At 36.9% G+C, this 25,835-nt stretch overlaps 4 protein-coding genes across 5 annotated transcripts; 3 read left to right on the plus strand and 1 right to left on the minus strand.

Annotated features, from left to right (window-relative positions):
* Positions 1 to 4,233: 4,233 nt before the first annotated feature.
* On the minus strand, positions 4,234 to 8,361 carry LOC122828801 (gastrula zinc finger protein XlCGF57.1-like). 2 transcript variants are annotated; one of them, XM_044112718.1, is made up of 3 exons: positions 8,048 to 8,361; positions 6,667 to 7,353; positions 4,234 to 4,518 (listed from the first exon to the last, which is right to left on the minus strand). In XM_044112718.1, exons 1-3 carry the CDS (start codon positions 8,217 to 8,219, stop codon positions 4,454 to 4,456), a joined length of 924 nt encoding a protein of 307 aa, XP_043968653.1. In that variant the 5' UTR covers positions 8,220 to 8,361; the 3' UTR covers positions 4,234 to 4,453. The 2 variants fall into 2 exon arrangements, with proteins under 2 accessions (XP_043968653.1, XP_043968652.1); XM_044112717.1 differs by lacking the exon at positions 4,234 to 4,518 and having other exon boundaries at positions 4,556 to 7,353.
* A 3,701-nt stretch (positions 8,362 to 12,062) lies between these two features.
* LOC122828808 (zinc finger protein 248-like) lies at positions 12,063 to 15,519 on the plus strand. The gene is made up of 2 exons (XM_044112727.1): positions 12,063 to 12,346; positions 13,239 to 15,519. The coding sequence occupies exons 1-2, from the start codon at positions 12,175 to 12,177 to the stop codon at positions 14,216 to 14,218; spliced, it is 1,152 nt and encodes a 383-aa protein (XP_043968662.1). The 5' UTR covers positions 12,063 to 12,174; the 3' UTR covers positions 14,219 to 15,519.
* Positions 14,162 to 20,339, plus strand: LOC122828804 (zinc finger protein 771-like). The gene is made up of 3 exons (XM_044112721.1): positions 14,162 to 14,240; positions 15,656 to 15,835; positions 17,438 to 20,339. The coding sequence occupies exons 2-3, from the start codon at positions 15,661 to 15,663 to the stop codon at positions 18,574 to 18,576; spliced, it is 1,314 nt and encodes a 437-aa protein (XP_043968656.1). The 5' UTR covers positions 14,162 to 14,240; positions 15,656 to 15,660; the 3' UTR covers positions 18,577 to 20,339.
* A 516-nt stretch (positions 20,340 to 20,855) lies between these two features.
* On the plus strand, positions 20,856 to 25,181 carry LOC122828802 (zinc finger protein OZF-like). The gene is made up of 2 exons (XM_044112719.1): positions 20,856 to 21,239; positions 22,953 to 25,181. Exons 1-2 carry the CDS (start codon positions 21,236 to 21,238, stop codon positions 24,479 to 24,481), a joined length of 1,533 nt encoding a protein of 510 aa, XP_043968654.1. The 5' UTR covers positions 20,856 to 21,235; the 3' UTR covers positions 24,482 to 25,181.
* The last annotated feature ends 654 nt before the right edge of the window (positions 25,182 to 25,835 follow it).

Here is a 25,835-nt window from a genome sequence, read left to right on the forward strand (position 1 = left end):
GTTCTGGAAAAGCAAAGATTGTGTTTTCATGCAGCAGTGTGACCGTAGGTGTATGTGCACAGCATGAAAACTTGGTTTGGCCATGTGCCATGCAGCTGGAAGCCATCATAGCACCAATTACTTTCTGTCTCCTGCTCTCTCTCTTCCTTGCTCTCTTTGCCGCTCACTTGATCTCTCTCTCTTCCTTCTGCCCCCTTTTTTTTAATGTCTGTCTGAAATATTTTTCAGCACTGTCTCTTTGTAAACCAAGAGCTCACCTCAAACATTAACCTCTCAGATTGGCTTTCGCCTGCTCCTTCCCCACGTGGAAGTCATCATGATCAAACTCACCTCATCCATCCTGGTTCCCAACATTAACTCCAGTTACACCCTCCTCGGTGAGATCTCAGATTGGTTTATCTTTAGGTTTGGATCTGTATAAATTAACCAGCTCCCTCTGTCAGAGGGTAATTTACAGCAGCAGGTTAGAGCCGCACATCGTGTCATGAGTGAAGGGCAGAAAAGGTGTAAACATTGATTACAGACTGTGCACTAAATGAACATGTCACCACAGTGAGGGATGGAGGAAGTGAGGGGGTTAACAGTGTAAACAAATGATGAACATAATGAGGATGAATTGCTGCTGTGAACAAGAAGCCCTTTGTTTTCAATTATACCTGCTGCTTTCTCCGGCTCTCTGAAACTCAGACACACAGGACATGGAGGAATCTTGTGCATAAACATGAAAAATAAATGGCTGCTGAGTCATTAAAAAGATGGAGAGCAGGATGCGGTAAAGCTGTAGAAGTATCAGGTCAGAGGTATCGGTGTAAACAACAGCTGAAATCATAGACGTTTGCAACGTTTCTCCAGTTTGCAGTACTGAAAAACGTTTTCCCTCTTGAGAGATCTTTTTTTGTTGTCAAACAAAACAAATGTTGATATCACACAAAAATCAGGTGAGTGGCTGCAAAGCGCAGTTTTGAAAAAAAATCTTTAATTTGTAAAATTTATGAAGGGAATCATATCAAGATAGCCGTATGTGGAAAGTAATGCCCACCTTTGTCGTCCTTTGAAGCAACAATTACCATGAAGTGTTTGCAGTTATTATGGTAGTAAGTTTTTTATTTATCTCTTTGAGTCATTCAGAGGTCGACTATGATGGTGTGCTTTAGATCACTGACCAGCTGCATATCCCAAGTTAGATTAAGGCCCTGAATTGGTGAAGAACCATTCGGCTCCAGGATTCTCTGGTAAAAAAAAAAAACAGAGTTGATGTTTCTATCAGTTAAAGAAAGTTGTTCGGGATTTTAATCAGCATAGCAGTCCCATAATGTCACACTACAACAACCATGTTTGACTGCAGGTATAATTATCTTTTTCTGAAAGATGTAACACAGCACACTTTGCTAAAAAAAATGCTCCACTTTTGTCTTACAAGGCTGCCTTGTTTTCCCAACAGATAGAGCTTTTCTCACTCAAACAAAGAAAAACTGACTTTCTTGAGAGTTTGTGTTTGAATTACACTGAGGAGAAAGCTCATGAAAAAGGTAACAACAGTAGAATGTGCAGTTTCTACAAGTGATGGTCAAACTCACTAATGCCACCTATCAGGATGGAATGAAAATGTTCATTCATAGGTTGAAAACTATGCAGTTGTCCTAAAAATATTTTAGATAAATATAGCCATATGCTAGCCTGGTTAAAAAAACAAAAAAACAACCCCTTTACAATGCTTTGCTTTGCTCAGGGTATTTGGAAATGATTGTTTGCTGGACTCTGTTGAAGTTTGAAACAAATGAATCTGATTTTACCCAATAACTAATGTTTGGACTTGGCGTATGCATTGTACCAGCTCAATGAAGCTTACCAGAAATTGCTTGTTCTGCAGAAAGCCCCTGGGGAGAAGGACCACAACATCGTTGGCAGCAATAAAGTATCTTAAACATTTTTGTTGCTCCGACTTTAACAGATTGGTATTTAGACACGTGGCCAACGCAGACTGAATGGTTCTATTCATTTCACCTGCTACCATTGTCAAGCTACAACCATGGAAGAAAAAAATTCTAAAACAGCACAGAAAGTCAACATCATTGTTCACAATTCTTCTTTCCATTTGGTGATTGGCCAGGATGGCATGAATCCTCAATGGGACAAATCCCAGATCGAGCACTGAAGGGAGATGAGAATCAAGCAGAACTGCATATAAAGTCAATGGCCAGTCTGACCATATGCACTTGTTACCGTTTTATGCACAAAACAGAATCTTCAGGCCTTTACATAACAACATGAACATCAGTGTTTCACTGCCAAACATCCAACCAGGCTGATTTACATTGTAGGCATTACATGAACAGCATTAAGCTGTATGTACCAGGTGGATGAGAAACCAAGTAATGGACCTGGATTCTATAATCACAAAAGTGAAGAGATAATGGAGCTCTTTTTTTCAGTATCAATATAAGTTCGCTAAAAACAAACATTAAGAGGTTGTTTTTTTCCTCCCAAATGTGACAGCACAACCGTCATAGAAAGAATGTCTCACTGTGCACAAAGAGGCCACTCATTAAAGGGGGGCAAATTGTAACAAGTAATACTCTCAAGCACACACAAAGATGGAGATGTGGCCGGGCATCAGGCCAGATGCTCCAAGAGAAGGAAACTCACATTCTTGTGATGAGGAGTCATCAAGTATCAGGTTCCATAGACTGTGGAGGGAGTTGGAGCCCCTCATCACACACACACACACATGCACACACGCACACACACACACACACGCACACCCCAGCTGAACATTTCTAGCTTCATGCCACACACTTTTTTAGTCTGCAAGCTTTTGGGTTTGATGGCATAGATAAGATGTGAGAAGCAACATACAGGGCCTTACAAAAGTATCTTTCTTTCCTTTTTTACTTTGTCATGTTACAACCTCACATTTCAATGAAGTTGATTTGCATTTAGATGACAAACAACCACAAAGTAGTGCATAATGGTGAAGTGACAAGTAAATGCATGGTTTTCAACTATTTTGGACCATCAGGAACAAACAAAATTAATGATGTGTTCAGCCCCCTGAGTCAAAACTTAATAGAAACCATCTCCTACACGCAGGGGTCTCAAACTCCAGGCCTCCAGGGCCGCAGTCCTGCATTTTCTAGATGTGCCACAGGTACAAAACACTGGAATGAAACGGCTTAATTACCTCCACCTTGTGTAGGTCAGTTCTCCAGAGCCTTAATTATTCTATTCAGGTGTGGTGCAGCAGAGGCACATCTAAAAGTTGCAGGACTGCGGCCCTCGAGGACTGGAGTTTGAGACCCCTGTACCTACGGCAAATATATCTGCAAGTCTTTTGGTGTTTCTTCCTGCTTTGTGAAAGAAAAGTGTTTCTTCACTGAAGGAACCTTTTAAGGATAAGGTCGTTTTCTTGGGTGTTTTTTTTTTTGTTGTTGTCATTCAATAACCATGGCTAAATCAGACAAATGTTGTTAGAAATCTACTCCCAATGGTAGAGAGGAAGAATTTTTTGAATGAACCCTAGTTCATTTCAGCCATCTCCTCCTCTCATGGTCATATTTTATTTTCTCTTTAACTCCTACAGGAGCTTTGCATTTATTCATTTATTCAGAGACTCAGACGTCTTCTCTGTCAAATAGCTCAAGCTAAGTCAGGTTCATCATAATCCGTAATAAGGTAGGTGTTTATCCAGAATGTTTGGCAATTTAAAAAACTAAGTTTAAGATAAGATGCTGTGTTTTATCTTTTTTATGAATAACTATCTGTCATGTGTATTCAGGTACAAGGCAAGATGATATGTTAACTATCACTGGATTCAGAGCAGAACTGAATTTAATGTGGATTCCTGCACAATTTGGTGTGAATTTTAAGACTTGTCAGACAAATTCATGAAGTAAACAGAAAGAATGACAGTAAACTTGAACATAAGTAAAGCTGAAAGTGAGAGGAATAAATTATTATAGAAAGAGTATATTTAAAAAGTTAAGAGGTAAAAAAAAAAAAAAAAACAGAGCTTATCCCAACAAGACTGAGAAAAGACCCTAAAGGGTTAAATATCAAGCAAAAGAATAGAACAAGCACAGTAGACATAGCTGTGATTATTGTGGTTGAGATTAAACAAAGGAGGAAAAAATACATCAATTGTATTGATGCACCAAGAGTCCCAAAGGTTAGCAGAGGCAGACTCCTACTCTGCCCATAAACCTTTTCTGTTCTGTTTTTGTCCTCCTGCTCAGCAGCTCTATGGCTAACATTGTCCACTGCTCTTCCTCTGCACATATCCAAGCTATGTCCATCTAACTTTGTGTCCAAACTGATCAAATTAACAAGTCTCTCCAATGTTGTAATTTCTAATCCTGGTCACTCCCAATAAAAACTATGATTTCTCATAGCTCCACCCTTATTAGAGCTGCTGTCTCAAAGACAAACCAAATATCTTGGAAGGGTCCACAGCAATCTAGTAAGACGTCCATGTTCCTCTTTTACTTATATTGTCTTGACATCGAGTTTCCTTGCAATGAACTGAAACAGAGAAATATTATAGATTCAAGGCCTGTTTATTTTTGCAACACCTTTAATGCACAATTTAAAGTTCTTTACAGGAAAATACAAATGAGATGAAGTGCATTAGAATCAAGAAACACATAAGAATAGCAATGTGAGCATCAATTAAAAAAGCAAATACCATCGAGATAACTCAACTCCGATTTTATTACTTATTAATTTTATTAATTAGTAATAAAATTACTTATTACTGGAAATAAGTAATTTTACTTCTTTCCACTAGATGTCAGTATCTGTCTACACTTTCAGTTCGAAAATACTGAATCATTGCTTTTCACATATAAAAAATGTCTATGATGAGAGAGTTATTTCCAATCATTTTACCACAGACATCTAGAGCTCAGTTTGGTGTTTGTGTGCCAGCACAACTTGGACCTGAAGTTAACTGAGCTTGGTGTTAAATTTACGGCCGAAAAAAATATATATAAAAAGGATCCAAGCTGGTGACAGCATGTTAGTCAGGAACTGGAAAAGTAGGAATGCAAATCTGAAAACTATTTTCTGTTCAGAACTACAGAAAAAATGATAAACAAGAATAGAGACTAGGAGCGATGACAGGTATAAAGATGTTTCTGATTTGCATGAGAGCTCACAAAAACAAAACATCACAGCTGTTTTATCACAATAAAGTCAAGTGAAGTGTTTTTTAGTTGCTAGTGTAGGTGATTATTCACTACCCCAGATGTGGATGAGACTGATTTCAGCTAAAAGTTCTTATCTACATCCAAGATGAAGGATAACAAAAGTTTTGATTTTCAATGATAAAAGATTTTTATGGGTAATAGTTTGAATTTTTTTTTTTAAAAATGCAATAAACTGTTTTGTGGTAAATGTGTAAAAAACTATAGATTGGAGTTAAAAAGTATAAGGAAGGGTCTTTAAAGTGCTTTTGTCTTCACTGCTTTCAGAAAGGAATAAAAGTAGAAACATAAATCAATAGAGGTGATTTACATACATTAAGATTTAGATCAGTGCTTTCAAACTACAGTCCTCGAGGGCCAGAGTGGTGAGACCGCCTGTCTAGCATGCAGACCTGCACTACAGAGCTATGCTAATGAGCTAATATTGGAGCCAAGTGTGCTGAAGCAGAGATATCTAAAAGTTGCAGGACATCAGCCCTTGAAGACTGGACTTTTTCAGTTCTTTTTAAGAGTAATTGTGAGCTTTAATGTTTTTTGGGGAAAAAAAAAAATCTCTTTTATATTTACACTACAGTCATGCAATGTGATTGTTTCAATAATGATGCTGCACTGAAAACTATCACTTCTAGAAACTGTAATAATTCTTGTATCGATATGACAGTGTACTAGCCACTGCTGCGTAAATTTTTCACTCAGTCTAAAGAGAATATAGTTAACACACAGATATGAATGAGCAAAACACCATTACATACTATGATAGAACATTTTAATGAAAATAATAAGACCTATTAAATGGTTATGTTTGACATTGAATTTCCCTCCTGGCAGTTCTGAAGCACTTCGATGAATGAAGTATCACAAGTTCGTACCTGCAGACCTCGGTGTGTTATCATATGAGTAGTCAAATGACTTTTTCGAATAAAACGTCTTCCACAAGTCATACACGAAAAAGGCCTCTCACCTGTATGAGTTTTTTTGTGCCGAGATAAACATCCTCTATCGCCAAAACGTTTTCCACAAGTCAAACATGAGAAAGGCCTCTCACCTGTATGAGTTCTAATGTGCCGAGATAAACTAGCTTTTGAGCTGAAATTTTTTCCACAAGTCAGACATGAGAAAGGTTTCTCTCCCGTGTGAGTTTTCATGTGTTCAGTGAAATTACTTCTTTGTGGAAACCCTTTTCCACAGATCAAGCATGAAAACGGCTTCTCACCTGTATGAGTTCTAATGTGCCGAGATAAACTACCTTTTAAGCTGAAATTTTTTCCACAAGTCAGACATGAGAAAGGTTTCTCACCCGTGTGAGTTTTCATGTGTTCAGTGAAATTACTTCTTTGTGGAAATCCTTTTCCACAGATCAAGCAGGAAAACGGCTTCTCATCTGTATGAGTTCTAATGTGCCGAGATAAACAGGCTTTATCACTGAAATTTCTTCTACAAGTCATACTTGAGAAAGGCTTCTCACCTGTGTGAATTCTCATGTGAATCTTCAATGTAGCTGCCATTGTAAAGCTTTTTCCGCAAGTTAGACACGAGAAGGGCCTCTCATCTGTGTGAATTCTCATGTGATCAATCAAATTACTGGGAGCAAAAACTTTACCACAAACTTTACAAGCTGAAATATTGCAATTTGTGTGCATTATCTCCTGCCATTCTGCTTCTGGACTAACAACATTCCCAGTTTCAACTCTGAAATGCTGAAAACTCTTTTCTTCTAGTTCGTCAGCCCTGTTTGATTGAGATTCTTCATTGTTCCTCCTTCCCCGGTTTTGCTTCTCAGGCTTAGCGGAAGTCTGAATGGTGAGTTGGTCCTTGTTTGACTCTGGTTTCCTCTTCTCTGTTTTCTCATGAATAGTGACTCCTATGAAGGAATCAGTTGGCCAACGCTGTTCAAGCTGCTCTTTCTCCAGATTGATATAGAGTTCCTCTTGTTCATCCTTTATCATGGATTTCTGCTGTTCTTCTTTAATTTGTAGTGGTTCGGTTTCTTCTTGGTTTTCTTTCATCTGTTGAGGATCTGGTTTCCCCAGTTCTTCATGCATACATAAAGATTGTATCTCCTCTAGGTCCAAACTGGAGTTCATCTCTATGCTGGAGAGCTGATGGTCAGTGAGAACATTATCCTCCTTCAAAACGCAAGGCTTTGTGAGTTCTGGACAGGCAAAAGAAAAACATTTTTGATTAATGCAAGTAGAAAACAAAAATACTTCAGTTGTTTTTATTTCAGGTGCTTTACCAAATATGTAGAAGAAGGTGCTCTGGTCAAATGAGACCAAAGCTTAGTTTTTGGGAGTTTTGTTTTTTGTTTTTTTGTTTTTTTACACACAATTCATTGTGTGGACAGGAAAACTAATAACACTTTTGTGAATAAAAAAACCCAAACATCAAGTAAGACTTAAATTTATATGCTTTCACGCTCTCCTTCCAGGTCAATTGGTTAAGTTACTTGCAAAAGAGGATGAGCTAAAACGTCAATCTTCAGATGTGCAAAGCTGGTAGAGACGTACTCCTGCAGAGTTGTAGATGTTATTGCAGCAAAGGTTCTATAAATCATGGGTTCAAGTGGTCTGGTTACAAATACACGCCAAATTTTTCAGATTTTTGTTTACATTTTGAAAATTCTCTTCCACATCATAATTTATGACGGATTATAAATTAGATAGTCAATTTTAACCGCAATACTGAGAGATGATGTAGAAAACAAACAAAACATCCTACAAAAACACAAATGTTTATAAACAACTAAGTCTTAATATTTTAGGCCTGTTCATTTCTGTAAACGTGTACAATGAGAGCATTTACCTGACAGATCTCACCAGTTTAAAACATGATCATTTTAATTATACCTATTCTGTGTAGCTTTATTTGAGGTTTCCAGCAGATTTCCAGCAGTCTCCGCTGACGATCCAGCTCTTCCTCGTACTGCACGATGGTTTTATCAAACTCTGTGAATATTTCCTCAGCAGCAGCGGCCAGTCGCTCCCTGATAAAGTCTCTCAGAGACTGAAATGAAGTCATTGTTGCTGCAGAAACATAAATATTCACTCCAGAAAATATAATAGAAGAAAATTAACGCTGCTATCCGACACAGAAAGCCTGCTTCCTGGTTCAAGGAGAGACAATGGAGAAATGCGTGTGCTCATCATCGCCATCTGCTGGAGGGAAGTATAACAGAGGCCAGAATTGATAAAACAGGTAGAAGGAAAAAATATACAGCATTTCAGACCACCTGAATCATGTAATGGAAGTATTAAATGCTTTATTGTACACTTGGTGGATCATTATTACAATGAAAATCAAGCCTGAGCAACATTTACAGCAAAACACAAAATGTTAACGTCATCATAAATAAAATAGTAATATTTAGCTAAATTTAAAGTGTGGAGCTCACAGATAAATGGGCACCAGGAAGAGGCGAGTGGACAAATGTGTGAACTGTCCTTTTTTCCACTAAAGGTCAGGATTCATCTACTCTTCCTCCACTGGCAGTTTTCATACATCACATCTAGATTTCTGCTGCTTCTGACGGAGATTTGATCTGGTTAGAAAAAAGACATGCAGGAGTATTTTAACTATGAATCAATAATTTGTTCCATATCTCAATGGTATGGTTTTTCTTTAGGGGTTAGGTACTTCTACCACTTTAAAAAAATTCACATAAAGTTATGAGTTCATGTGTTTGTGACCCAGGACACATTGTTTAAGTTGTCCTTGTAAGTAAAACATCTTATAACGTTTAGAGGTCTGTAAAGCATGTTGGTGATGGTCACGTGCAGTGTTTGATTTTACACAAATCTTTTACATGTTTGTTAAAAAGCTCAGTTTTGATCACATCTGAATCTTGTGTGATGTGATTATCAGTGTGAACACCCTACTACATGTTTTCTAGTATGTCCCCATATCACTTGTGGCAAGCTATTGGATGTTTGCTACTCTTCTAGAAAGCCCAGATTTGCAGAATACACAACTAATAATTGTCCTGAGCTACACTCAGCGTAGCACCAAAAAGCTTACAAGTACTATAGACTCTCATTTAAAGAGATAAGTCATGTGACACTGAATTCATCCCAGCAACATTAAGATACATGACTCAGGACAGAATGCATGTGTAATTCGAGCTCCTTTCCACTAGATGTCACTCTCTGGCTGCTCGTACCCCACTAGAAGTGCTTGTTCATCACCACTCTTTGTCCTTTAAAGAATATAAACGCGGCCGTTCTTGCTATAACTCTTTTTCGCTAATTTTCTTGTAATTGTAGAATATTTATCAGGAGGTAAGCACTTTATTTTTGAGATCAAAGTGATTAAAATATAAAAATCAGGGCATTTTTGTTTTCATTTCTGGAAAATCATTCACTATTTCTGTTTTGGACAAGGGTAATACTAAATCAGGTATGACTAATGTTTGACAAATTTTCTTTTTTTTTTATTTTAGCAAATTAATTAAGCAGTCCTGCTCAAAACCTCCAAGCATAAAATGGTCAAAATAGACAAACTGCAAATTGGTTTCCATTTAGCCCAAAACTACCAAACAGCTAAATGTGCATTTCACTGAAGCATTTTAAATTCACTGGAGAACAGAATAAGCACTATACTGAATTTTTTTAGGGAGAGAGCACATTTTTTATGTGCCATGACAAATTTCTTGTAGCACTGAAACTTTTTCCACAGGTAATACAGGAAAAAGGCTTTTCACCTCTGCAAGTTTTTATGTGACGAGAAAAATTCCTTCTCAAAACTTTTTCCACAAGTCAAACATAAGAAAGGTTTCTCAGTTGTGTGAATTTTAATATGCTGCGACAAATTTCCTTTTTCACCAAAACTTTTTCTGCAAGTCACACATGAGCAAGGTTTCACGCCAGTATGAATTTTTATGTGTCGAGATCATTTCTAACACTGAAACCTTTTCCACAGAAAGGCTTTTCACTTGTGTGGGTTTTAACATTAATTATTCTGATATTCACACTTATTCAACAAGACACTGTCACAACGTCCATTTACCATTATGCAAAATAGCAATTAAGTGCACTTAAGCATCACTGTTGCCTTGCAGCAAGAAGGTCCTGGGTTCGATTCCTGGCCTGGGGTCTTTCTGCATGGAGTTTGCATGTTCTCCCTGTGCATGCGTGGGTTCTCTCTGGGTTCTCCGGCTTCCTCCCACAGTCCAAAAACATGACTGTCAGGTTAATTGGGCTCTCTAAATTCTCCCTAGGTGTGAGTGTGTGTGTGTGTGCATGGTTGTTTGTCCTGTATGTCTCTGTGTTGCCCTGCGACAGACCAACGACCTTTCCAGGGTGACCCCACCTCTCGCCCGGAACGTTAGCTGGAGATAGAAACCAGCAACCCTCCCGACCTCACTAGGGACAAGGGTGAATAGAAAATGGATGGATGGATGGATGGATGGATGGATGGATGGATGGAGCACACTTAAGCATAGAGGTCTCTTGGAATAACCTACCAGTTAGTAAATAGTAGGTGTTAGGTAGATTCTTATATTTTGTTTGTTGGATGAAATATTTTGCATATTGGTCACTTTATCAAGCCATTTCTGTTTTTCTACATAACAAAAATATAAATTCATAAAATTTACAGTACAACAAATGGCAGCTGGACATACAAGACATTTGGACAAAAGTTCTAGTTCTCAATCTTATTCTTTCTTGTTGAGATACCTTAAAAGATTAAATTAATGGAAGGAATATAGTTTTTCTTTCTTTCCTAAGCTTGTTTTCTTGATTTATTTAGAATTTTGTCTTAGTTCTGTTTCATTTATAAATATGTTTTATTACATATTTAGCATCCTGAGCCACAATCAATTCTATTAAGGAGCAGTAATGCACCAAAATGTTAATTTTAATTGTGATTGGTAAGCAACAAGAAGAAGAATATTTTTTTTACTAAGAAGAATGAGATGGTTTCAAAAAATCCAGAAGAGAATTAGACAAATGTGGAGAACATAAAGAAATAGGAGAGAAGAGATCATTATTTCACGACTTTCAGAGATTTATTTATTTCAGACATAGTGGATTGAATAGCTCATTATTATTATTTTTTTTATAGGAACACATCAGGAGTTATCTCGGCACAAAAAAATTCACTCACGCCACAAGCCTCACTTGTGCACTATGTGTGGAAAAAGGTTTATTCAAAAAAACTAATTTAACTCACATAAAAAAAACACAAATGAGAGGTCGGTCTCATCAAGACCGCTGGAAAAACTTTTCCGGGGATAAAGTAACTTGCAGTGTTAAGATATATATCTGTAAAGCTGCTAAGATGGAAGAGCATTGGAATGTCTCAAGCCTCCAGAAACTTGCTGGTAAGCAGGCGCAGGCAGATTCTGTCTTCATGGTTATAGTTTCTGAAGAGGACAGTGATCTGCTTGACAGCAGTAAATCTGAAGATGATGATGATGATGATGATGATGATGATGATTGTAGGCCTTTGATGGACAGGACCTTGAGACCAGCTGTGAGAAGATTGAAATGTAATCCATGTATTCATTGCTAATGAAAGTGGTTTGAGTAATTTATTTGTTGATATTTATCTTTATTTTTTTCAAATTTTGTTGGCAGCAGCTAATAGTCTGATTGAAGATATATTTAAAGGCAGAGAAACCCCCCTACTAGTTTATAAAGTACGGACCACTTATTCTTAAACATGGAGAACGAACTAATATGTGTTTTTTCCTTTTTTTAATTATTATTATTATTTATTTATTTTTTCCCTTTCCTTTGTTTTGTTACTTTGTATTTCGTTCTAATTCACGTAAAGCATTTTGAATGGCCTTGTTGGTGAAAATGTGTTCTATAAATGAAATCACTCTACCCTATCTTAAATGCATCCCTCCAGCAGGTGGCGATAATGAGTCAACAGGTTTCTTTCTAGGTAACAGACTTTCTGTGTCTGTTAGCAGAGTTAGCTTTCTTCTACTGTGTATTATGAGCTGAATATTTAGGTTTCTACACCAACAATGTCTTCATCCCAGTCTCTGAGATACTTTATCAGGGAGCGACTGACCGTTGCTGTTGAAGAAATATTCACAGAGTTTGATAAAACCATCGTCCAGTACGAGGCCCAGCTGGATCGTCAGCGGAGACTGCTGGAAATCTGTTGGAAACCCCAAATAGATCTGCAGAGAATAGGTATGAACCATCAAAGCAACGAATGTTGTTTTACTTATCACAGAGATGCAGAACAGTCTAGTTTGACGACTTCCTGGGTAAAATAATTGAAACGGAGTCTGATTAAATCAGTCTAGTCTAGTGAACTTAACGTCTTGAATGTTTCTGATACAAATGAAAAGCGCTTCTGTGTTATCTAAAGATATGGCCCTTTTGTTTTCAGAAAACAAAGGAGTCATATTTTCAGAAGTGTGTGAAGGAGTTTAAAAGAATAAAGCCAGTTTGAGTAAAAGCTTTGGGATTTCCCCCCCCCTGTCATTATGAGTTTATCCCCTGTCATGAGAAAGCTGTCATATGAAAGGCTGAGAAGCAGCAGCGGCTAAAAAGAGGACTCCTTTTATTTAGTCGCTCTGAAATGAATCAGTAGTTTGTTTCTGTTGGCTCTTTTGATTGTTTACTAAAATATTTCCGTAATGCAGCTAAGATTGAGGAAATAGTGTTCAATAGACCATAACCTTGATTTCAGTTATCAGATTCATAGATTAACTAATATTTAAGTTAAAACTGATTCATATATCAATGTTGTGACAAATAATTCACAAAGGCACATCAGAACTCAATATATTTTTGACTTCTATTGATATATTGACTGATAGTTGATGAAGAAATGTCTCTTTTCTTCACTTTCTTTTCAAAAACAAAAGAAAGTGAACTCTTCTTTTGTGGTTTTGATCACTTTCTGGATCAGTCAACCGGTGTGATCAAATTATAGTAACTCAAAATAACCTGCTAACGATTTGTACTATTTATTGAAATCATATGACCACTACTTTCCAAATTATGTAGAGTTGAAAACCACCTACTTTTTCTCATACTCATGTTAATCAGCATTTCTACCTGTTTGCTATTTTAGACCTCCCACAGCATTTTGTCTTGACGAAGGAGGAGGTTATTACTGACCAGCAGCTCTGCAACCAGGACAAGAACTCCAGTTTGGGCCAACAGGAACAGGACGAACCAGAATCTCCCCAGATAAAAGAGGAACCAGAACTAACACAGATAAAAGAAGAGGAGGATGAATGTTGCATCAGTCTGGAGAAAGAGCAACTTGAACTGAAGCAGGAGTTCGATATCATTATAGTGAGTCCTATTGATCAAGAAGGAGAGAACCGGGAACCAGATGTCTCTTTGATGAGCCCAAAATCAAACTGGGACCAAGACACCGTCCAGATATCTTCTGACCAGGAAAGAAGCCACCATGAAGAGTCAGGATCGAGTAGAGCTAGAGAGGAAGAACTGAAGCAAAAAAGATGGTGTCAGAAAATCAGAGGTCACAGTGGCGATGTGGACAACCCAAAAGTTAAAAGACAAAAGAAAGCATGCCTGAATAACAATCTGTGTTCTTGTAAAGTTTGTGGTAAACTTTTTACTCGGAGTAATTTGACTAAGCATGTGAGAACGCACACTGGTGAGAAGCCGTTTTCCTGCATGACCTGTGGAAAAAAATTTGGTCAGAGATATCATTTGACTGTTCATATGAGAACTCACACAGGTGAGAGGCCTTTCTCCTGTTTGACTTGTGGAAAAAGCTTTACCATGAGAATTGCGTTGACGCGTCATGTGAGAACTCACACTGGTGAAAAGCCTTTCTCATGTGTGACCTGTGGAAAAAGCTTTGGCCAAAGAACTCATTTGACTGTGCATATGAGAACTCACACCGGTGAGAGGCCTTTCTCATGTTTGACTTGTGGAAAAAGCTTTACCCTGCAGATTTCACTGACCCGACACATGAGAAGTCACACAGGAGAGAAGCCGTTGTTGTGTGTAATCTGTGGAAGAAGTTTCAGCGAACGAGGAAATTTATCTCGACACATGAGAACCCATACACGTTAGTTGTTTCAGTAAACACACCAAGGTGAGCAGGTGTAATATTGTAAATTTCATAATGCTCTTAAACTAAGGGGAATTTCAAAAAAGTTGGGCCCAGCTTTTCATCACTAAACAGTTATTTTAAAAGGAAAGGTCTGTCTGTGAAGTGTACTGAATGTAAAACCGTATTGATTATCAAGCAGGACATTAAATGCAGGTACATCTAAGAAATTGTAATATTGTGAAAAACATTTCAGAATGTGAAACTCACAAAGATTTATTACACCTAGAGTTAAATATTTTAAGCCTTTAATTGTCGTAATTTTGATGATTATGGCTTATAGATCGTGAAAACCCAGATGACAGTCTCTCAGTAAAGTAGAATATTGTGACAAAATTACTTGTTGTAATCATTGTGTTACACAGTAATCAGCTAATTAACTCAAAAAATCTGAAAAGGTCACTGCTAAAGAAGCTGGTTGTTAAAAGGGTGTTTTATTCAAGCGTTTTCATCGGAAGCTGAGCGGAAGTAAAAGAGTGATGGGAAAGGGAGCAACAGGAATAATCACACCTTTGAGAGGCTAGTGAAACAAAATCCATTTAAGAATTTAGGGAAGCTTCATAGGAAGTGGACTGAGGCTTGAGTCACCGGTCACACAACCGGTGGTACCAAAAGCTGGTTACCGTAATTGACCACAATGTTCCTATTCTTGATTGGCCAGCAAACTCCACTGACCTGAACCCCATGGAAAATCTATGGATTGTTATCAAGAGAAAAATGACATGAAGGAGGCTATCAAAGGAATCTGGGCTTCGATTACACCTACACATGGCCACAGACTGATTGCCTCTATTCTACGGTGCATTGATGCAGTAATTCATGCAAGAGGAGACCCAATCAAGTGTTGACTGCATGAAAATGAACCTTGGTATTTCTGTTTAAGACATCCTCATGTAAAAGTAAAATTTATTGAGTTAATGCTTTGTTTTCTTTTTCCATAAGCCACAGTCATCAAAATTACAAGAAAGAAAGTCTTGAAATCTTTCACTTTTTGTAATGAATTTATATAATGACTTTGGCTTACTGAAACACCAGACTTTTTCCACACACTTTTTTAAAGATGTATTTGTATCTTGGCCACTTATTTCTGTAACATTGTTTACGGAAATGAGTGGGCATAGTTTTCATCTTGCCTACAAAATTAAAATGTCTTATCTTGAGTGTAGTTAATTTAAACTCACCCACCTATGCAATTGTAGCTAATTGTCGCCTGCTGCAGTTTTTTTCTGTTGGTCAAAGTTTTAGAATAAAAATAGCGAAGTGATTTCTGGGGTTTTTTCCCAGCAGGTGGCGTTAATGAGTAAATGCGCTTCTTCCTAACACCCAGCACACAACAAAGAAGAATTTTCGGCCCCTTTAGCAGAGTTAGCTTTGAAATACGTCTTCTGATGTCTCTGCAGCAATAATGTCTTTATCGCAGTCTCTGAGAGACTTCATCAGGGAGCGACTGACAGCTGCTGCTGAAGAAATATTCACAGAGTTTGATAAAACCATCGTCCAGTACGAGGAACAGCTTGATCGCCAACGTAAACTGCTTGATGTCAGCTGGAAACCCCAAGTAACCCTACAGAGAATAAGAGGTACTGATGTTCTATTGATCTAAGACGTGCAAAAAAGTATAGCAGGGGAGATCTCAACGTTAAAGGGATTATTTCAGAAGCTAAATGAAAAACTAAGATGAAAGGAATCTGAATTTCTGGTTGATGACAAGATCGAGGAGATCATTTTATGATGGCGGTGGCTTGTTATTTTGTCCTTTTGCCATTTCACTTCGTGTTTTGTTTTCTTTTGGGGCGGGGGGGTTTCTGGGCGAAAGATAAAATATTGCGGTATTTTTCCACACGGTCTGCGTTCACGTTAGAAATTAAAACATACTTCTGAGACGTCTATTAACATGTTAATGCAACCTAAAATATTTAATGATGTATTCATTTCTAATACCCTGAGCCGTCTTAGAAATTGACTTTTTAGTTCTTACTTTCTGATTTAATTTACGAGTTCAACTGTTATAGTTATTACTCTGAAAGTTGTACTAATATTTATTGCAAAATCTATACCCCTCGAACAGTCACTAAATGTATACTATTGTTCAAAGAAAGTTGTTTTTTGCTGAACAATTCCTGTTAGCATAAGAAATGCATAAACTCCAAGGCTCACTCAAATAAATTTTTATATTTGATGAGACATTTTAAAATTGTAGTCTTATTAAAATGAGGACGAGGAGATAGAATCTATGCAGATATGTGTCAATATGTGTCACTATTGTTTTGAAGAAAAAAAATCCCTGTTATGACAGATTCATTTCACTTTACCTCAATTTCATGTATAATTGTTTATTCTCTGTTTGTTTTGTTCTTATTGTCACAAACTGATTCATTTTAAGAAAGCAGTATAAGATTTCTCAGAATTGTTCAAAATGTGGCATCGAAATTGTATTTGCAATTTCACAATTGAACCCCGTGGACTCCTGTCAGCTATAAAGCTCAATATAGTCTTAATTTTATGAAGAGAAAACTGTTGATTAAGTCAGTTTCCACTATGTGTCACTTAAAATATTAATTTGTGTTTGCTATGATATTTCTCAATGAAAGTAGGGGTACGCCAATTGTAATTTTAGCTTTTCTGGCCGATCTTTTGTCCGAAATGTTGCTACATACAGCAAGAAAGTCGCTGAGTAGTCAACTGTTAACTGTAGATGTGTAGACGTGATGTTGTGGCCTGGTCTATCCGTCATCCCTCTGTCATGGAGAGAGCAGAAATGGACAGTGCTGATTTTAAGGTTTTGCCTAAAAGATAAGATAAGATCGGCTTCATGAACGTATCGACCGATCTCTCAAAATTAACAAAATTGGTGCACTCCTAAATTCAAGTTATCTTTTTGTTTGTAGTCATAAAATCATTCTGAGGGCTGCAAAAAATCCTCTCACCTTTCAGGGTCACACTTTGCACCCGTGGGTCAATTCTTTCTAAAAACATCTTTAATTGAATGAAGTTTATAGAACCATTATTTTGTAGCTCTTGTTTTTATTTGATCTTATGCCCATTCAATGCTGTAACTATTGTGACTCACTTTGATCAGTTGAGGTTGTTGTTAATAAAAAAATAATAATAATAACCTTGAGATAAAAAAAAGTGCTGTTATATTTGCATTATTAAACATTTTTATCCTTTATCCTGTTTAGATGTTGAACAGCAGGTGGTACGGGAGGAGAAGGGAGTTAATCTTAACCAGAGTTTCTGGAACAAGGAGAGATGCACAAGTTTGGACCAAGAGGAAGCAGGATTTCCACAAATAAAAGACAAACAGAAAGAACTACCTCTCTGGCAGAAAGAGAATCAGGAAGATCTGGAATCTCTACAAATAAAGGATGAACACGAGGAGATAGAATCTATACAGATAAAGGATGAACATGAGGAGACAGAATCTACACAGATAAAGGATGAACATGACAAACTCTGCGTTAGTCTGGAGGAAGAGCTTGAAATCAAGCAGGAGACGGATACCTTTGTTATAACACCTCCTTATGAAAGAGATAATGGGGAACCAGATCCAAGCAGCAACCGGCTTCAAAAGAACCAATACGATGAAAGAATCGATCATGAAAACTCTGAATCAAATAGAGATAAAGAACTGAAACAAAATAAGAAGTATCAAAAAACTGGAGGTAGACGTGACAACGTAGATATCAAAAAAGTAAAAAAACAGAAGAATAAACACACAAATGAGAATCTGTGCTCTTGTAATATTTGTGATAAAGTTTTGGCTCGAAGTTATTTGTCTGAACACATGAGAATTCACACAGGAGAGAAGCTTTTCTTATGTACAGTTTGTGGAAAAAGTTTTCGGCAACAAAATCATTTGACTGTACACATGAGAACTCACACAGGGGAGAAGCCTTTCCCCTGTGTGATTTGTGGAAAAAGCTTTACCCTGCAAATGGTCTTGACGAAACATATAAGAACTCACACAGGTGAGAAGCCTTTCTCCTGTCTAACTTGTGGAAAAAGTTTCAGGCATAGTGGGACATTATCTCAGCACATGAGAATCCACACAGGGGAAAAGCCTTTCCCATGTTCAACCTGTGGAAAGCGTTTTAGTGACAAGAGAAATTTATCCCGACACATCAGAACTCACACAGATGAGAGGCCTTTCTCGTGTCCAACTTGTGGAAAAAACTTTCGTCAAGGAGGTCATTTGACTGTGCATATGAGAACTCATGCAGTTAAAAAGTTGTACTTATGTGAAATCTGTGGTGCTTGTTTCACTCAGAGTGTTGACTTGACGGATCACATGAAAACTCACAAAGGTAAGAAGGTGTAGTCTTGTAGTATTCTCAAAACAGTGATGTGATTTGTTTACTGGTCTTCAAAGCATCTGTATCGTTATGCAATGCATGTTTGACCTTCATGTGGGTGAAGGTCTGACATTTGCTGACGGATCGACATATTTCTACATCATGACAGAGGTTGACTAATACACGGTTCTGAGAACTTTCTAGATAGGAACATTTAGCTCAGTCCATTTGTACAATTGTATGTCTTGTTTAAAAGCAGTTGGGTCACAAACCAACCAAGACGACCCCTTCTCCATGTTGCCTCTGGTTATTTTGTAAAACTCCAAATGACGCCAGAAAGTTTTAGTGAATGGTGCAAATGTAACAACCTTTTCAGCATGTCAATGTTTTTCTTAGGCCTTTTAATGAGCTATCATTTAATCCAGGTGCGTTAAACCAGGGAGAGAACTAAAGCATGCCCTCGAGGACCGACTTTGAGGACCCCTGTCCTACACACATACCGATGTACTTTATCTCTCACCAAACAAAAAAACATTTATGCCTCTGTCAAAAGTGTAATGGAGAAATTTTGTGGAAAAACTCATGCTTTGATATACCTTGAAATCAGTAACTTCCCTTGCCTATTCCCTTCTGCCCTGAGTAGGCTACTACTTTCTTATTTCATAAGGATTGTTTTGGCTGTGCTGTCCTATGGTAGTAAGTTTGAAATTGTGGTAGAGGGGCAAGACATACAGCAAAGGTCAACAGGCCAGGAATTGAACCTATGACGGCCACGTTGAGGACAGAGGCCTCTGTAAGTGGGTATATAATTCTGCTTTTGCATGCTGTACTTTACCAACTAAATTGTTATGTAGAGCATGAATTTTGTAAATAGTTTTTCTGTAACCCTTATACATTGCTCTGTCTTTAAAGAGACTTTAAATTCACTGTCTCCTGGCTTTACTCTGTCAATATTATTTACAGTATATACGGTGTGTCTCAGGATAATGAAGAACATATGATTTCATTGTAGCATTGGGTCTTTGAGTAAAGAGATGATCTCTCCAGCTTTCAGGCCAAATCCACTTCTAAATAAGCACTTGCACAGATGGTCACGCTGAAATCAAAAGGCGTTTCTTAAAGAACTGTGTCAGAGCACTGGGAGGAAAAAGGATTAATCCAATGTGTAACAGTGGAAGGATGTTCTCATTAATCTGATAAGAGGGGACAGTTTGTCTCCAAAGCGTAATGTGTGTAAAACTGTTACTGTGAATTGACAAGTTTAGAGCCTGTAGTTCTTCCCAAAACAACAACAAATAAACATTTTTGAAGACAAGTGTACTAACAAGTTTACATACTGGCATTTTATCAGAATCTCCAAGCCAAAAGGCTTATTTGGAGCTCTAACCTGATCTTTCTATTAAATTTTGATATTGTGGCTCTCATAAATGCTATAAACTAGCCTGATGATTTTCACCTGACATTGCTTGGCAATTAATTTTTCAACAAGTGTCACAATATGAATGTTAGATTTGTGGGACAAACTAAAACTTAGCAAATTTATTATTTCATAATTGTTTTTCCTTCCTTTCTTCTTAAAATTTGTACAAATGGCTCATAATAGAATAAAACATGTTTTACTTGCAGTGTCCTGCTCAGTTCATTTCCATCAGTTGCTTGAATAGTTGATATCCAGTAATGTACTTTATGTAAAATAAATATGTTTGCACTGTGTTTTGTGAAAATGAATAGATGTTTTCATTGTTGGTGTATTCTTTCTATATTTCTTTAAGAAAATAAAGGCAAAGTAGTTTTTCCTGCAGTGCCTCATTCATCTGCTCGATTTTTGCACCACAGGTCCTCCATTATTTTTCCAACAATATTTTAATCTCTCAGTCCAGTTGAGTTCAGTTACAAGCCATGTTGGAACACAAAAACTGAGCGGCTTTGCATATCTGTCATAAAGTGTTTGAAAATATAGAAAACTTTATATAAATTCATGTAAGGTTTTAAAAACACCAAAATTATAAGAACAGGAAGATGCTGATATCTAGTGTACTAATGTGTCCTCAGTCATTATGTGCTCCAAAAAAATTTTTTTCAACATATTTCATGTCAGTTCTTTTTTTTTTCCTCCAATAACTTGAAGAGAGACGGGAACTTACGTACCTAGCTACAACCACTAATGTAAAATTGGACAAATTAACATGAATTAGGTGTGTGTCTGTTTAAATACAATTTTACCTTTTTTTGCCTTCTCTCTGTTCATTTGTGTTATTTTCCCCACTAGGTGTCAACACTGTGTAAGAAACGTATGCTACTAACCTTCATTAAACCAAGAAGAAGACTTTATTTATGGTAGGGTTAGCAGTGGTACCTTTGCTATATTGTGTGAGCTGAATATGGCTTTGTTAAGCCCACCTCCTGAGTTAGCCTGAGACGTTTGTATTTGCGTTAGCATGGCGGTCTGAACGCAGTCCGCCCTGGGACTCACTAAAGGATCATCCACTGACCCAAAGTGACTCCATCCAAACAGGAGAGTTACCTGAACTGGGTTCCAAGTGGGAAAATAACGTATAAAGCGATTGAACAGCTCTGTAAATACAATATTTTTTTCAGCTAGTAGGTTGAGTTGAAGGAATCGCCCCCCCGTAAAGTTCTCTCAGCATTCTGGATTTTTCTGATCAGGCGATATCAGGGGGCTGAATGGGTACGTAATTTTCACTGCACTGTCGTGTCTGTTTTTATCCTTCTTAAAACCGCTGCAGTCGGCGGGTTGTAGAATGACTCATACAAAGCAAAAATGTCTTTATCAAGTAATATAGCTGTCAATTATACGCATTATGTAAGTTTAGGCGACACCGGTGTTGTGTTGATATGCGTTTTCCTGTTAGTTGAGCTCTGTGTCGTTGTTACAGATTAACATGCTTTCTTGTTAGACAAGTATACGCCGACCATAATAAACTTTGTTTGACTTTTGTGTATGATACCCTGACTTGTTACCTGTCGGATCATAATTTTCTTTCAAGCTGAATTTGTAATTTGGGTATGTATTAAATAAATTCTTTCATCAGAGGAATTAAAAAGAAACAGCTGGAAGAGGGCAGAGTAAATTAACATCCTGATCAAAACAGTAGACTCGGTAGTAAAAAATTTAAGATAGATCATTTCTATAAGTGATCACACACTGTGTATCACTAAGTGCTTTTAAAGTGCATTGAAGTATATGGATATGCATTAAAAAAAAACATATTTTAGTGGTCCAAGTGAAGTTAAGATTGAGACGTCACTTTGCATATATGCAAAGAACAATAACACAGGAAAAAAGTCTTGTTAAATGAGGTATAGCCTCTTGATCTGTGCTTTCATGTAGATCTGATGACTGAATTAAATGAGCCCACCTCTGAACTGCAGTGCAATGACAACCATGTTGCTCAGATGATAAAATGCAGTCTTTACCTCTTTTACAGTCAAAGGAAAGCACGTGTCAAACTACATGCCCAGTTTCTTTACCTTTTCCTTTTTGTAATTTATGACAATAATCAATTACCGAAGTCAAATTCTGTGATGAATTGTAAAAAAATTTTGTGATCCAGTTGATTAAATAATAATGCCCGCATAGACCTTTTTCCAGTGTTGTAGTGTGGCCACCAGCCAGAAGAGGGTGCTGCTTGTCATTCTTAAGCAGAGCCAGTTGATTCAGAAATGAAGATGGACACTTTGCTGTCCAAATAGAGTCTGGTGTGAGATGCAAAATCCACTTTATGTGATTCTGTTTAGAAATATAAACACTCGACAAGCTCCTTAAGTTTCCCCATGATAGCGCTCGTTCAGTCGTGCTGCATGGTGAAGCAGCATCAACTGCTAAGCCATACACAGCTGCTTGGAGGGGCACTTCAACAAAAAGGTAGCTGAATTGGAAGCAAGACTGAGCACAATGTCACTCTCACTACTGATTGACTGGCCTGACAGAAGAGAGTTATTGTCCTCTTCTTTGACATTTAATGGACGTAAACTCTGCGGTTCTCAACATGTCTCTCTTTGATGAGGAATTGTTTGTCATATTTTATTCTTTTCCTCTATTGTTTTTCTATTTAGCAACATTTTCTGTTTATTCAGTCAGTATTGGATAGCTGACACAAAAAATTATTAAAATATAATGATGTACTTCTTTTTTTAAATTGAGCAATGACAAATGTAGCATGTCATGGAAAAAAAACGGTCACTTAACAATTAATCGTTAGTCGATCTGAAAGATCAATCAACTTTAGATTAACTCATTAATTGATAACTTGCATCTCTAATTTGAGGGCTTATACTTTCTAATGCATCTTTAGTTGCATGAAATCACAATAGTGAGTTTTTATTTCTTTATGCCGTTATTAATTAATCAGCCTGTTTTCTTTTCCTTTTGCCTGTTTAGAGCTCCCACAGCATTGTGTCTCAAAGAAAGTGGAGGTTCTCACCGACCAAACATGGATTCAGGAGGAAAACTCCAGTTTGGGTCAAAAAGACGCTCAATGGATGAAGGACGACCAGTATGAATTTCAACAAGTGCAGATAAAGGTTGAACAGGAGGAACCAGAACAAGTAATGAATGATCAGGATGAAGGAGAACCTCCACAGATAAATTGTGAAAAGAAAGTACTACAAGTTCTTTTAATAAGTGAGAATGAGGGAGAACCAGAACTTCTCCTAGTTAAAAAGGAAATGGAGGAATCAGAACTTCCACAGATAAAAGATGAACAGGAGGAACTCTGTCTCAATCTTGAGAAAGAACAGCTTAAACTAAAGCAGGAGACTGATTCTGTCCCAGTAACTCCTACGTATACGGAAAGGGAACATAGGCAACCAGAAGTAAACCGGGTCCAACTGCATATCCAAAACCAGGAAAAGAAAGATTACACAGACCCAGGATCAAGTAGTGTGAGTAGTGAGTGTCAGGAAATTCGAGATGATGATAACGCAGACAGATCAAGTGTAAAAAAACACAAGAATGAGAATTTTTCTTCCTGTAAACTTTGTGGTAAAGTTTTAAGCCGTAATTATTTAAATGAACACATGAGAATTCACACAGGTGAGAAACCGTTCTCATGTTTGACCTGTGGAAAGAAATTTGTTAAAAAAAGTAATTTAATAGTTCATTTCAGAACCCATTCAGGTGAGAAACGTTTCTCATGTTTGACCTGTGGAAAAAGTTTCGGCTCAAGTGGAAATTTATTTCGGCACTTGAAAACTCACACAGGTCAGAAACTTTTCCCATGTATTACCTGTGGAAAAAGTTTTAGAGAAAGAGAAACTTTATTGCATCACATGAGAATTCACACAGGTGAGAAGCCCTTCTCATGTATTACTTGTGGAAAAAGTTTCAGATTGAGAGGAAGTTTATTTCGACACTTAAAAACTCACACAGGTCAGAAGCTTTTCTCTTGTGTCACATGTGGAAAAAATTTTAGAGAAAGACAAACATTATCTCAGCACATGAAAACTCACACAGGTGAGAAGCCTTTCTCGTGTACGACTTGTGGAAAATGTTTCAGGCAAAAAGAAACTTTATCTCGGCATATGAGAACTCATACTGGTGAGAAGCCTTTCTCATGTTTGATCTGTGGAGAAAGTTTTAGGCAAAAAGGAGCTTTATCAGGGCACATGAGAATTCACACAGGTGAGAAGCCTTTCTCATGTATCATCTGTGGACAAAGCTTTAGCCAAAAAGAAACTTTATCTCGACACATGAGAACTCATACAGGTGAGAAACCTTTCTCATGTGGGACCTGTGGAGAAAGTTTTAGGCAACGAGCAGCTTTATCTCGGCATATTAGAACTCACACAGGTGAGAAACCATTCTCCTGTGTGACATGTGGAAAAAGTTTCACCCTGAAAGGAGGTTTGTCTCGGCACTTAAAAACTCATTCAGGTGAGAAGCCCATGTCATGTTTGAACTCTGTCTAAGCGGTGTTTTAAATCTGCTCAATGAGCACACATTCCAGTCAGAAATAGTTTGTGCTTGTAAACCAAACAGTATAGTTGTGAATTATGATGAAGTGTTAAGGCCAGACTAATTTTTTTTTTACTATGAGAAGTCATAATAATGTGACAATAAAGTCACACTATAAATTATGTATGAATTGTAAAGTTACAAGAAAAAAAGCTTTTACAGTGTTATCAAATTCTGTATAGAAGCAGGACCATGCAGTTCTTTCTTCAAAATCATTATATATATAATAAATATTTTGCAATTGATTATTTGAACATGGTGTGTCAAAAGATTTTGTATTTCTTTTGTAAAACCAGTACTAAAGAAAAACTTCACAAGATGCTAATTTTAACTACATTACTACCCCCCCTAATTTTCCAAGTTATAATGTTAGTATTTTGTAATTGTCTTATTATGTCCCTATTCTCAATACAGCATTTTTTTTGTGAGTGTTTACTTTAATTATATGACTTTTCTCATATTTTTACTTTATTTTCATAACTTAGAAAAAATATTAGTCTGGCTCTAATGGTAGTGAATTGAGTTTTGTAACCCAAAGTGTAAAGGTTGAACATTTATGCTTTGTGCACATGTAGAGGAAAATGTGTGTAAGTAAAATATCTGTGTTATATACATTTTGGAAATTTTAAGTTAAAATGTGTAGTTTTAAATAAATTTTGCCACCTTGTAAACCAAAATGTCTTAAATATTTTTATTTTATTTTATTGTTTCACGATAAAGAAGATAAGAATTTATCTAGATAAGAATTTGAGTTAAAAAAAAAGATTTGTACTGTAGAAAAACTGTAAAATTATGTAAAATAATTACATGTTCCATTTTTTGCAAAAGTCTTTTTGCAACTAAAACGATATTGAACTGCTTTCAAGTTCCCATGAAATTGAATCTGATAGAATAAATTCTGACCAATATTTTCTCCTTTTCAGTTGATTGGTTAATCCAATCAGATTACAGAAGGGTTTGGCCGCCAGCATATTGACTGTCTGACAAAGTAGGTCAGTTGTCATGACTCAGAAAACAGTTTTGATTGTAGAATTTTCCTCCTTTGCTGCAAATATTCAGTTTTTACTCCTGCAGTTAGTTTGAAGTTGTGTACGTCAGATTTTAAGTATATATTTCAGCTCCAATAATGTCGTTTTACAAATTATAAATGGCTGAATTAATGTTTGAATTGAATGTCAACATTTATCAATAGCATCAACAAAATTCTTACACATTTTCACCTTTATTCATAAATGTACGAATGAACGTATGAATCAAAAACATTAAAATCACTTGGATACTCCCTGCGTTCACTAACCTTTGAATGTG

The sequence above is a fragment of the Gambusia affinis genome, linkage group LG03, assembly GCF_019740435.1.
Source record: "Gambusia affinis linkage group LG03, SWU_Gaff_1.0, whole genome shotgun sequence".
Taxonomy (NCBI): domain Eukaryota; kingdom Metazoa; phylum Chordata; class Actinopteri; order Cyprinodontiformes; family Poeciliidae; genus Gambusia; species Gambusia affinis.

Excerpts from the sequence above, each read along its gene's own strand:
- LOC122828804 (XM_044112721.1), top strand. The coding sequence starts at position 15,661 with ATGTCTTTATCGCAGTCTCTGAGAGACTTCATCAGGGAGCGACTGACA. Across the intron at positions 15,836-17,437 it reads AACCCTACAGAGAATAAGAG|ATGTTGAACAGCAGGTGGTA; the intron begins GTACTGATGTTC and ends TATCCTGTTTAG.
- LOC122828808 (XM_044112727.1), top strand. The coding sequence starts at position 12,175 with ATGTCTTCATCCCAGTCTCTGAGATACTTTATCAGGGAGCGACTGACC. Across the intron at positions 12,347-13,238 it reads AATAGATCTGCAGAGAATAG|ACCTCCCACAGCATTTTGTC; the intron begins GTATGAACCATC and ends TTGCTATTTTAG.
- LOC122828801 (XM_044112717.1), bottom strand. The coding sequence starts at position 8,219 with ATGACTTCATTTCAGTCTCTGAGAGACTTTATCAGGGAGCGACTGGCC. Across the intron at positions 7,354-8,047 it reads AATAAAGCTACACAGAATAG|AACTCACAAAGCCTTGCGTT; the intron begins GTATAATTAAAA and ends TTGCCTGTCCAG.